Source organism: Scyliorhinus torazame, chromosome 13 (assembly GCF_047496885.1).
Source record: "Scyliorhinus torazame isolate Kashiwa2021f chromosome 13, sScyTor2.1, whole genome shotgun sequence".
Classification (NCBI taxonomy): Eukaryota; Metazoa; Chordata; class Chondrichthyes; order Carcharhiniformes; family Scyliorhinidae; genus Scyliorhinus; species Scyliorhinus torazame.
The window spans coordinates 149,522,085-149,535,552 of record NC_092719.1 but is presented as its reverse complement, the minus strand read 5'-3'; the positions used below and the strand labels follow the sequence as shown (position 1 = coordinate 149,535,552).

At 45.8% G+C, this 13,468-nt stretch overlaps 1 protein-coding gene across 4 annotated transcripts in view; it reads left to right on the top strand.

Moving 5' to 3' along the window:
• Positions 1-13,468, top strand: part of mitfa (melanocyte inducing transcription factor a) — a 458,194-nt gene that overhangs the window by 213,048 nt on the left and 231,678 nt on the right. Inside the window, exon 1 of one of the 4 annotated variants that reach the window (XM_072472270.1) lies at positions 1,620-1,736. The exons of 2 other annotated variants lie outside the window; for them this stretch is intronic. In XM_072472270.1, coding sequence (XP_072328371.1) covers positions 1,681-1,736 — 56 coding nt within the window. In that variant the 5' untranslated portion in view covers positions 1,620-1,680. Of the gene's footprint in view, positions 1-1,619; positions 1,737-2,494; positions 2,532-13,468 lie in introns of those variants that run through there. One more of the 4 variants, XM_072472271.1, reaches the window with a different exon arrangement.

Genomic DNA, 13,468 nt, shown 5'->3' with positions numbered 1-13,468 from the left:
TCCAAAGCTTCCACGTCCTTCCTATAATGAGGTGACCAGAACTGTACGCAATACTCCAAATACAGCCGTACCAGAGTTTTGTACAGCTGCAACATGACCTCATGACTCCGGAACTCAATCCCTCTACCAATAAAGGCCAATACTCCATAGGCCTTCTTCACAACCCTATCAACCTGGGTGGCAACTTTCAGGGATCTATGTACATGGACACCGAGATCCCTCTGCTCATCCACACTTCCAAGAATTTTACCATTAGCCAAATATTCCGCATTCCTGTTATTCCTTCCAAAGTGAATCACCTCACACTTCTCTACATTAAACTCTATTTGCCACCTCTCAGCCCAGCTCTGCAGCTTATCTATGTCCCTCTGTAACCTGCAACATCCTTCCGCACTGTCGACAACACCACCGACTTTAGTGTCGTCTGCAAATTTACTCACCCACCCTTCTGCGCCCTCCTCTAGGTCATTTATAAAAATGACAAACAGCAACGGCCCCAGAACAGATCCTTGTGGTACTCCACTTGTGACAGAACTCCATTCTGAACATTTCCCATCAACCACCACCCTCTGTCTTCTTTCAGCTAGCCAATTTCTGATCCACATCTCTAAATCACCCTCAATCCCCAGCCTCTGTTTTTTCTGCAATAGCCTACTGTGGGGAACCTTATCAAACGCTTTACTGAAATCCATATACACCACATCAACTGCTCTACCCTGGTCTACCTGTTCAGTCACCTTCTCAAAGAACTCGATAAGGTTTGTGAGACATGACCTACCCTTCACAAAGCCATGCTGACTATCCCTAATCATATTATTCCTATCTAGATGATTATAAATCTTGTCTCTTATAATCCCCTCCAAGACTTTACCCACTACAGACGTGAGGCTCACCGGTCTATAGTTGCCGGGGTTGTCTCTACTCCCCTTCTTGAACAAAGGAACCACATTTGCTATTGAGCATTAAAATCCTGCTATGGATATGTTTCTGTGTGGAGTTAATGTTAAGTAATATTGTTTCTTTCCCCGGCTCCCCCGTTAACAGCACAATGGTAACAGTACAGTGGCTAAAATGTTAATTCAAAGAAAGTACAAACTAATTGTGTGCCATTTGTATATTGTGATATAGAGCTGAAGTAAAGAAACCTTAGTCAAATCAGAGGAACTCTTTTCAACTGGTGTATGATGGCAATAGTAGGATTCAGGTGGTTCATTTGTATGCTTGTTATAATCGTATAAATATAGATAGATTACATTGGATTCAAGATTTGTCATATTTACCAACTTAATGGTTTATTCAGATATTTCTGTGTTACAGTGGTATTAGTTCTCAACATGATTACAATAGTATGGATGGATTTGTATAGCATAGAGAGCATTATTTGACAAGCCATTAGGATATGTATTAAGTGGTGATGGTCTGTAAAATTATTCGTCAGATGATATTTGCAAACATAAATTCACACTCCAGTAGAGCCAGCCCATTGTGTCACATGCAGGTGCTGGATTGAACAGGTTGAGTGCTGCAGACAGACAGAAGGCACCACTTAGGCATAGAGCTGTGCTAGGATTGGAGTTGCCAGGGCCTTATCTGGAGCCACCCCCAGTGACACATATACTGCTGTAGAGTTTGACTTTCACTGTTCTCCAAGGGCTTGCAGAACACCTTTCAGGGAAAAAAATGGAGGCTGTTGGAGTGCAAATGTTCAGACCATGTCCATTCCAGAGCTTTTACATGTAAGTACTTTGTAACTTTTGAGAAGTTCCTAACTGAAAACTTAAAAAACAAATTTTTCTAGTTGTAAATATCTTAAGGCAAGAGCTTTACAGAAAAACAGATTAAGAGTTTAAAGATCATTCAGAATCTGCTTTATGATTATTTTCAATCTTGATTTGCAAATTTATTGTAAACAGATACTTTGTTATTTAAACTCCTTTGCAGTTTTGTATTTTTCTTGACTGATCATTTACGATTACTTCTTGTTCCCAAATTTTTTGGATTGTCCAGTAAATGTGTCTGTACACAACACATACATTTGTCAGTGAGAACACATCTAAATATAAATATTTAAATACATTGGTGTGAGCTCAAAAATCTCAAACATTTTAGTTCGATGAATAGTAACTGCGAACTTAGTTCAACCTTTTGTGCTGTATAAGATGGTAAAACATTAAAGATACCTAACTGGACATTTGTAGTGTCGCAAAAATGTGAATATGTAATTTGGATCTGACGATGCCTTATCAAGCACATGTTAATTTCAGAACATGAAGGTTTAGAGCATTTATTTAATACTTTGCAGTGCTAGAGTCGAGAAATTCTAAGGATTTGTCTTTTATTAAAAAAGGGTAGCGAAGCGAATCATCATTGTGGTCATTTATTAAGTTCAAACTAAAGAAAAAAATCCAGCAGTACAACTTATTAATTATTTACTGAGTAGTCATGGGTCAAAAGAGAAGGTTTTCTTGAACTGAATTAACATCGTCTTGCGGTATGAGGTTCCAGTACATGTGTTGGGATTTGTACAAAAGGTAGTGTAACACAGAAGCATGCCATTTCTATCTAGATTTTTTTGTTGTGGCACTTATCAGAAGGTGAGATATAATGTTTAAAGTTTTTACTAAATACGTAGTTGTTTAAGTGGAGCTTTAAGATGAATTATAGGTGAATTGTAAGCGTCACTGTGTATTAAAATATCACACTGTAACTGGAGAATTAGATTTCAACATTTGTACAATTGTTTTCTCTAGAATCAAGCAAATCATTATGCTAATGTTCATACTCATGGAACTTTACTATGAGCAACAACAACATTGTTGTTGAAAACCTTCCAAGTTTTAGTTTTGTGCTTGGCAGAGTTTATCTCAAACTTGTTTTTGCTAAACTAATTATCGGTGCTGTTGAATCAAGGCTGTGCGGAGTCTGCGCGTTCTCCCCGTGCCTGCTTGGGTTTCCTCCGGGTGCTCCAGTTTCCTCCCACAGTCCAAAGATGTGCAGGTTAGGTGGATTGGTCATGCTAAATTGCCCTTAGTATCCAAAAATGTTAGGTGGGGTTACTGGGTTACGGGGAAAGGGTGGAGGTGTGGACTTGAATGGGGTGCTCTTCCCAAGGGCTGGTGCAGACGTGATGGGCCGAATGGCCTCCTTCTGCAATGTAGATTCTACGAAGTACTAATGTAAACTTGTGAACAATTTTAATCTTGAATGAACAGGACAAGGTTCTGAGTCCTCACCTGTGATACTGCACTTCACCTCCGGTGTGGTGTCTGCAATTTCCGCTAGGATTTGTTGGCAAAGATAGAAGCATTTTACCTTAATGTGTAAAACAAAATGTTTCCTATTAATGCTGTTTAGTGGCAGGCTCTTTTGAACAATGAAATGTATTTTCAAATACATACACGGGACTGCATAAATGACCTAAATGCCAATTATTGCCTACAGCAATTTTAAATATCATACTGCCACAGCCAGTGTGAATCGTTTGTAACCTTTATCGTAGTTAAAAAATATCTTTCTGCTGTTGATTTTTGATCGATCTAGATATCGAAACCTAGAAAGCTCTGTTGTCTGCTGAAATAGCCATACATTTTCATTGCATTTCGCAGTTGTTAGTTTTACACCCAGTCGTTGGTTTGATATGGTAAGATATCAGAAAGTCACTTTAAAACAAATTGATAATGTTAAGTGATATAGTGTTCTTGTTTCACTTTAAGGAAACTGTAAGATTCTTCTTTGCAAGCTTTTAAAACTTTAATGCTTTAATGATTAAATCACAATTTTCATGTTACTCTCAGCTTCAAAACTGCATATTTTCCAGACGAACAACAGGCAATTAATTTCATGCAAATAGGTAGCAGTAAATATTGAGATGTAAATGTGGAAATGTTTTTCAGGGTATTGTCAGGGATGACTAATTCACAGCTTGTACCTTGCAGCTTTCAAAATAAAGGCTAGATCCACTGGTGCCATGTGCCTGCAGGTATGCAGTGGGTGGAGGGGAATCACGGAGAGCAGACACTGTCCCCATTTCCTTCTGGGTGCAATTTGGTGGACTGAAGGACTTGCAGTCCTCAGCTAATTAAACCCCTAAATTTAATGCAGAATATTTATATGAAAACCTACTGCAATTAGTTTCATACCACATTTGCTGTTTTTCTTTCCTTTGAATTGAAGCAAGAGAGTCTTTGTGTGTGAAGTAGCTTTTATTGCCACAGGATTTATCTTTTCCAGTAGCATGTAGGACAATATTCTTTTAACCTTTTATTCGATGTTTTTCTATTCTGCCAACCTTTTTGTTAAAAATAACTTCATATCCTAATGCTTTACCCAAGGGGAAATCCAAACCAAGTATATCCCCCAAGGGGTGGCATAGTGGTTAACACTGCTGCCTCACAGCCCCAGGGTCCCAGGTTTAATTCTGGCCTCAGGTGACTATGTGGAGTTTGCACTCTCTTCCCGTGTCTGTGTGGGTTTCCTCCGTGTGCTCCGGTTTCCTCCCCAAGTCCAAAGATGTGCAGGTTAGATGGATTGGCTACGCTAAATTGCCCATTTTGTGTCCAAAAGGTTAGGTTGGGTTACTGGATTACAGGGATAGGGTGGGGGTGTGGGCTTAAGCAGGGTGCTCTTTCCAAGGGCCGGTGCAGACTCGATCGACCAAAAGCCTCCTTCTGCACTGTCAATTCTATGATTCTATGGTACATCCGAAAGTGAAGCACACTTATGGAGAATAATTGGACTATAGTGTGCAGATGCAATTCCTTCACCACTATAAATTATTATGCTCTATCCGTCTTTAATTGATCTGCAGCAAGGTCACTTACAGCGAGCATTCAAATATTAGATTGCAACTTCTAGTGGTTGGCAAGGTCATCACTGCCAACAGCAATTATGCCATTGACCCAGTTTTGGCTACCATTTCCAAGCTAATTTATACATACACCAAACGGATGACTGATACTTTGGTCAGTGTGCACTGCACTCTCATCTTTTCATCTTTCCTACTGAATGGCATAACCTTGCTGCCAATGTCACTGCGCTGCTGCATTTCCTAAAGGAGGAGCTGGGTGGAAGATCAGTGAGGATTGGCATATTCTTAAGTTGAAGTTCATCCAGAGTGTCAATAGGTGATCATATTTGTACTAGTGTGGTTTTATATGCAAAGTTGTGGAAGATGAGAGTGTAGCAAGGTACGTTGCATCTTGACAGTGTGAGATGTTGAGACCTCCGTTTGTGTGAGGGGCTTTGTATGGATGCATACGAAGTGGTGTATAGCTTAGTCAACAGTGCTTTATTGCCATAGCATTTGGGCCATCTACCAGCCACACTATTCATTGCCAAATTCCTTCAAGTATGTTGTCTGTTTTTGTATCTGTTCTCTGGTTCAAACTCTGCAGACATTGTTATTGAGCCTAATTATCATTTCCTGGCAGGCATAATGCTTGGATGCCTTGGGCCAACCTTCTTGCAGTCACAAGTCCATTTTGTCCAATGCATGCTGCACCACCAGTTACCCACAGACCACCACCACCATATTAGATTTATGTCCTTTTGACCTCATCCAACACTTTTGTTTCTGTGCTTTGATTAATTTTTATCTTTTAAACAGGTACCAACTATTTTAATGGGATGCATCCCTTTGAAAGGGCTGTATGCTTACATACAATAGGTTGTTAAGCTGAGTCATATTTCCTGTTCAATTTTCAAGTAGCACAGGGGTGTGTTTGACTGTGAACCAGCCTTATAGGCTCTGGCAAAACCAGTTCTATTAGCATGGAATTTGGGATTCCGTATTCTCGCCAAGGTTGTTGATTAAAGCAGTGTTTTCAAACTTTTGTTCCGGGGACCCATTTTTACCAACCGGCCAACCTTTGCGTCCCACGCCGGCCGACCTTCGCGGCCCAAGCCGGCCGACCTTCGCGACCCACGCCGGCCGATCTTTGCGGCCCAAGCTGGCCGACCTTCGCGACCCACGCCGGCCGACCTTATTGGCCCACGCAGCCCGACCTTAGCGACCCACGCCGGCTGACCTTCGCGGCCCAGGCCAGCCGACCTTCGCAGCCCAGCTGGCCGACCTTCGCGGCCCATGCCGGCTGACCTTCGCGGCCCACCTTCGCGACTCACGCCGGCCGTCCTTCGCGGCCCAAGCCGGCCGACCTTCGCGGCCCAAGCCGGCCGACCTTCATGACCCACGCCGGCCGACCTTATCGGCCCACGCCGGCCGACATTCGCGGCCCACGCCGGCCGACCTTGGCGGCCCAGCCGGCCGACCTTCGCGGCCCACGCCGGTCGACCTTCGCGGCCCACGCCGGCCGACCTTCGCGGCCCAAGCCGGCCGACCTTCATGACCCACGCCGGCCGACCTTGGCGGCCCAGCCGGCCGACCTTATCGGCCCACGCCGGCCGACATTCGCGGCCCACGCCGGCCGACCTTGGCGGCCCAGCCGGCCGACCTTCATGACCCACGCCGGTCAACCTTCGCGGCCCAGCTGGCTGACCTTCGCGGCCCACGCCAGCCGACCTTCGCGGCCCACGCCGGCCGACCTTCGCGGCCCACGCCGGCCGACCTTTGCGACCCACTCCAGCCTACCTTATCGGCCCACGCCGCCCGACCTTCGCGGCCCATGCCGACCAACCTTCGCGCCCATGCCGGCTGACCTTTGCGACCCACTCCAGCCTACCTTATCGGCCCACGCCGCCCGACCTTCGCGGCCCATGCCGGCCAACCTTCGCGCCCATGCCGGCTGACCTTCTCGACCCACCATTTTCTCTTACCTTGTTTGCTGCTGACAAAATGGAGGAATCGCAATCACGCCCAAACCACGGGATGTCAACGCTCAGGGGGCGTGTCCTGCTCTCTCCCTCCCTTCAGGCAGGAAGATGACATCGAATTTTTTAAAAAATCTTCTGCGTCTCTGATTGCGCAGATTCGCGGGCAACAGCCGCAGCAGCTTGCTTTTAACAATGCCGGCTGCAAGCGGCCTTCAAAAAGGCTGCGACTATATTAAAAAATGCGTGCCCGCTCATCGATGCTCATGCAAAAAATTCTGCGCATGCGCACCGATGAGCGGGCACACATGCGCATTGTGGCTGCATTTTTTAATATGGTCACGGCCTTTTTGAATGCCGCTCGCAGCCGGCATAGTTAAAAGCCGGCTCCTGCAGCTGTTGCACGCGAATTTGCGCAATTGGGAGTACCGCGACGGACGGCTCCACGACCCTCCCGACACCCACCCATGGGTCGCGCCCCCGACTTTGAAAATGCCTAGATTAAAGCCTTGGAAGCAAACTTACTTAGGTCCTAAGATTACACGTAAAATAACAAATGAACAACTATTAATAAGCTGTTTGATTTTGATGTGGAAGTTATTGTCGGAAGGAAATGGGGCAGTTTTAACTTTGAGCAGTAGGGTATAGGGTGAATTGAGTAATATATCAGCCATCCCTTATAGGCCTTGCTAATCCAAGTCAATTGTCAAGCAACCACTTTAGGTCCACAAGCAATAATATGACATTACTCTATTATATTAGTGCCAAAAGTAAACATCTTACCCTTTTAAAAAAAATTGATTGCTCCCTGAATAGAAAATTTTATTTGATCACACCGACGAAACACCAGGGCCGCGACTCTCCGAAATCCCGGCCAGGTGTTGACACCGGCGTCAAAACCGGCGGGAGCGACGCCGGCATCAACGGGCCTCCAGGCCCAGTCATTCTCCCCGTCCTCGGGGGCTAGAAAGGCAGCCGCCGCAGGTCCGCGCATGCGCGCCATGCCCGTCTCCTTGCCGACCCCCCGGGCAACATGGCAGAGCCCGACAGGGGCCCAGCATGGACGAACATAGGCCCCCCCCGGAATTAGCGCGCCCGCCGATCGATTGCCCCCGAACGATTGGCCGAGTAGGACCATACGCAGACAACGCCGGCGGGACTCAGCTCGTCGAGCGCGCAGAATCGCTGCGGGGGCCGCTTTCACCAGCCCCCGACCGGCGGCGCGATTGTCGTGGATTCTCCAGTCGCCGGAGAATCAGCAGCCCGGATCCGGTAGGAGCGGTGTGGCGGGATCCGCCCCCCCCCCCCCCCTCCGATTTTCTGACCCGGCGCGGGCTCGGAGAATCCTGGCCCAGAACTATGAGAAATAGGATCTTAAAAAACCTGTCATATATCCATTTTTCATGTTAATTAGTGATAACGATAGCTATCTGAAATTAAATTGCTATTTTACTGATATGTAAATCAAAAATCAGTGCTTATCAGATACAAAATCAGTGCTTATTCTGTAAATCACCCATAACTACCTACTTGAGGATGAAATAACAATGGTGTCCATTTTTGCACCAAATATTCCTTTAATTTAACCATATGCCAATATAAATACATAAAACATTGATATTACATAGAATTTAGACACATGACTTTTTAAAAATAAATTTAGAGTACCCAATTCATTTTTTCCAATTAAGGGGCAATTTAGCATGTCCAATCTACCTACCTGTCACATCTTTGTGTTGTGGCGAAGCCCACGCAAACACGGGGAAAATGTGCAAACTCCACATGGACAGTGACCCAGAGCCGTGATCGAACCTGGGACCTCAGCACCGTGAGACTGCAGCGCTAACCACTGCGCCACTGTGCTGCCCCAGAATTAGACACATAATTGAAAGAAGAACCAAAATGCAAATGGTTTTGATCCATAACTGTGCCCCTTCTCTTGATCACATTGTTCCCCAATCAATTTTATCCAATGCCAAAGGTTTATATGAAATAAAGTTTGATTGAACTAGTCGATCTCCCTTGACATTGTTCATCGATAGTTTGGGATTGGGACACAGGTTTGTGATGTTTGTTGCAGTTCTGTTCCTGACCAGGCAGCACCCAGGGTTTGGAACACAGTGTGGCTGGAGGGCAGCATATGCACTTTGAAATTAAAACTAATAATATCAGAAGAGTCAGGAGTTACCTGTTTCAACACAGCAGACATTAAACCAGCACTGGTTCAGGCAACATCTCCGATAAGCTCACGGACCCAAACATTTTGGCAGAGATATGGGTTATAACTCATACATTCTTAGAGAAACAGGAACAGTGGACGTGGAGAGAAAAGCTGGAACCCGAGGGCACAGCCTCAGACTGAAGGGACAATCCTTTAAAACAGAGATGAGGAGGAATTTCTTCAGCCAGAGGGTGGTGAATCTGTGGAACTCACTACCGCAGAAGGCTGTGGAGGCCAAATCACGGAGTGTCTTTAAGACAGAGATCGATAGGTTCTTGATTAATAAGGGGATCAGGGGTTATGGGAAGTAGGCAGGAGAATGGGGATGAGAAACATATCAGGCATGATTGAATGGCGGATTAGACTCGATGGGCCAAATGGACTAATTCGGCTCCTATGTCTTAATGACCTTATGGTCTTAGGAGGAAAATAAATTTTAAAACTTGTTGATTAAACTAGCCTCTATATTGATAGCTGTTCTATTTTAATATGAACCAACTGCTGAGTGCGTCATCAGTATCTTCAAAGGATCTGTCCTACACCCAAGTAAAATGCAATTTATACAGTTGGTCATGGACCTAATGCTATGACATACTATTAGTGTATATATTGAAAGACTACTTTAAATGCGGAAAACATTTTGCTATCGAAATGATGATGAAGACGCTGATAGCTTTGCTACTGCTACTTCTAACCTTCAAATTGCAAGGCCTGTTTACCAAAGGAATAGGTTTTCAATGAATAGAAGTATTTGATTGCGGGGGGTGGGGGAGGAAGGAAAGAGAAGAGAAGAGATACAGATTGGGTCTGATCCATTTCAAGAGCTTGAAACCAGAGGATTTCACCATATAATATTGTGCAAATAATTGTTGATTGGGAGAAGTGGAAACCTGAGCTTCATTTAATTTCCAAGTAAACATTGTCTCCTGTACAGCAAATAAAAATCATGCCATTGATGCATATCCAAGGTATTCACCAAACATTAGTGAGCAGGATATAGTTTCTCTTCTTTAAAACTTCCATTGTTCACAATGCCAAGGTCCCTTATTTCTTTTTCTAGTTATATTTTTTCTATTTTTTATCTGTACAGCTGAGTTTATCTGCTTTACCGTTCTGATATGTTAAAAAATATATAAATATGCTGCTCTGTTCAAAGGTTGTTGTACGGATATGGAATCTGTGGCCCAATAGTGCAATGGTTGGTGCCCGTTGCTCTGACACATATCAGGCTCCACTTATTTTTGGGTGACGAGGTTCAAGGCCGCTTTTATAACTTGTGCTTCTGGTGCTTAACAATACAGCATGTGCACAGACTTGCCCTCTGGGGTTCTTTATTTTATTTTAATGAGGCATCTTCCCAATATTCTGATACGACCATCAGAGCTGTCCTCCAGTCACTAAGTGCTCATTTACAGGAAATGTTGGTGGGGAGGTCTGCCGCAGAAGAAGGAAGATTTATTCCTCAGTGAGCCATCTTGCTCACCAAGACACCACCTTTTAAATCAAATGATGCTGCAGCATAAGAACAGCCAACAGCCTGTTGCTGGTTGGTGACCCTCTGATCTTCAACCCCGGCTCCTATAGTGCTGTCACCGCATTATACTTAATTAAATATTTAAACGAGCTGCCCTCTCCACGTTTTTTCTCACAGGCAGCAGCATTGGATTATTGTTCACCCCATATACAAGGAGTGTCAGCTTCTGCTAAACCAGCCAAGCAATGTTCCTTTTCACAGAAATTCTTCCAGTCACAAAGTTAGTGATAGTTTGAAGACTAATTTTCTGATTATGACATGAGATATAAAAATGTTGAAAGTTTTCTCCAAGCAGTGAATCAGGTGATGAGCCAAAAACTTTCCCATTCTTACATAGGAACATAAGAGATAGGAGCAGGAGTAGGTTGGTAGGAATTCAGGACCGGCAAGTTCCTGTAAGAATGAAGGATAAGTATGGCAATTTTTGGGAACCTTGGATAATGAGAGATACTGTGAGCCCAGTGAAAAAGAAAAAGGAATCATTTGTCGAGGCTAGGAGGCTGGGAACACACAAAGCAAGTGTGGAATACAAGGAAAATAGACAGAAACTTAAGCAAGGAGTCAGGAGGGCTAAAAGAGGTCACGAAAAGTGATTGGCCAGCAAGATTAAGGAATATCCCAAGACTTTTTATACATATATGAACACCAAGAGGGTAGCCAGGGAGAGGGTTGGCTCACTCAAGGACAGAGGAGGCGAGGTATTAAATGAGTACTTTGCGTCTGTATTCACCAAAGAGAAGGACTTGGTGGATTATGAGTCTGGGGAAGGATGTATAGATAGTTTGGGTCATGTTGAGATCAAAAAGGAGGATGTATTGGGGGTCTTGAAAAACATTAAGCGAGACAAGACTCCAGGGCCTGATGGGATATATCCTAGAATATTGAGAGAGGCAAGGGAGGAAATTGCTGGGACCTTGAGGGAAATCTTTGTATCCTCACTGGCTACAGCAAAGGTCCCAGAAGATTGGAGAACAGCCAATGTTGTTCCTTTGTTTAAGAAGGGTAGGAAGGATAATCCAGGTAATTACAAGCCGGTGAGCCTTACGTAGCGAAATTATTGGAGACGATTCTTCGAGACAGGATTTACTCCCACTTGGAAATAAGTGGACATATTAGCGAGAGGCAATATTTTGTGAAGGGGAGGTCTCATTAACTTGATCAAGTTTTTCGAGGAAATGGTGAAGATTTTTGAGGGTAGGGCAGTGGCTGTTGTCTACATGGACTTCAGTAAGGCCTTTGGCAAGGTCCCTCATGGCAGACTGGTACAGAAGGTGAAGTCCCATGGGATCAGAGGTGAGTTAGCAAGATGGATACAGAACTGGTTTGTTCATAGAAGATAAAGGATAGCAGTGGAAGGCTGCTTTTCTGAATGGAGGGCTGTAACTAGTGGCATTCCTCATGGATAAGTGCTGGGACCTTTGCTGTTTGTAATATATATAAATGATTTGGAGGAAAATGTAACTGGTTTGATTAGTAAGTTTGCGGACGACACTAAGGTTGGTGGAATTGTGGATAGCGATGAGGACGGTCAGAGGATATAGCAGGGTATAGATTGGTTGGAGACTTAGGCGGAGTGATAGCAGATGGAGTTTAGTCCGGACAATTCTGAGGTAATGCATTATGGAAGGTCTGATACAGATGGGAAATATACAGTAGATGGCAGAATCCTTAAGAGTATTGACAGGCAGAAGGATCTGGGTATACGGGTACACAGATCACTGAAAGTGGCAATGCAGATGGAGGAGGTGGTCAAGAAGGCATACGGCATGCTGGCCTTCACCGCCTAGGGCATTGAGTTAAAAAATTGGTAAGTCATGTTGCAGCTTTATAGAACCTTAGTTTGCCCGTGCTTGGAATATAGGGCAAAATTCTCCCGAAACGGCGCGATGTCCGCCGACTGGCGGCCAAAACGGTGCCAATCAGACGGGCATCTTTGGGGGCCGAGCCCCAACATTGAGGGGCTAGGCCGACGCCGGAAGAATTTCCGCCCCGCCAGCTGGCGGAAACGGCCTTTGTTGCCCCACCAGCTGGCACGGAAATGACATCTCGGGGCGGCGCATGCGCGCGAGCGTCAGCGGCCGCTGACAGTTTCGCGCGCATGCGCAGTGGAGGGAGTCTCTTCCGCCTCCGCCATGGTGGAGACCGTGGCGGAGGCGGAAGGGAAAGAGTGCCCCCACGGCACAGGCCCGCCCGCGGATCGGTGGGCCCTGATCGCGGGCCGGCCACCGTGGGGGCACCCTCCGGGGTCAGATCACCCCGCGCCCCCCCCCAGGACCCCGGAGCCCGCCCACGCCGCCTTGTCCCGCCGTTCAAAAGGTGGTTTAATCCACGCCGGCGGGACAGGCAATTTATCGGCGGGACTTCGGCCCATCCGGGCCGGAGAATCCAGCGGGGGGGCCCGCCAACCGGCGCGGCCCAATTCACGCCCCCGCCGAATATCCGGTGCCGGAGACTTCGGCAACCGGCGGGGGCAGGATTCACGGCGGCCAACGGCCATTCTCCGACCCGCTGGGGGATCGGAGAATGATGCCCATAGTGTTCAATTCTGGTTGCCACACTACCAGAAGGATGTGGAAGCTTTGGGGACGGTACCGAAAAAATTTACCAGGATGTTGCTTGGTTTGGGTGTCATTAGCTATGAGGAGAGGTTGGAGAAACTTGGTTTGTTCTCATTGGAACAACGGGGTTGAGGGCGACCTGATAAATGTTTATATGATTATGAGGGGCATGGACAGCGTGGATAGTCAGAAGCTTTTTCCCAAGGTGGAAGAGTCAATTCCATGGGCCATAGGTTTCAGGTGCGAGGGGCAAGGTTTAAAAGAGATGTACCAGGCAAGTTTTTATCACAGAGGGTGGTGGGAGCCTGGAACTTGCTGCCGCGGGAGATAGCAGAAGCAGATACGATAGTGACTTCTAAGGGGCATCTTGACAAATACATGAATAGGATG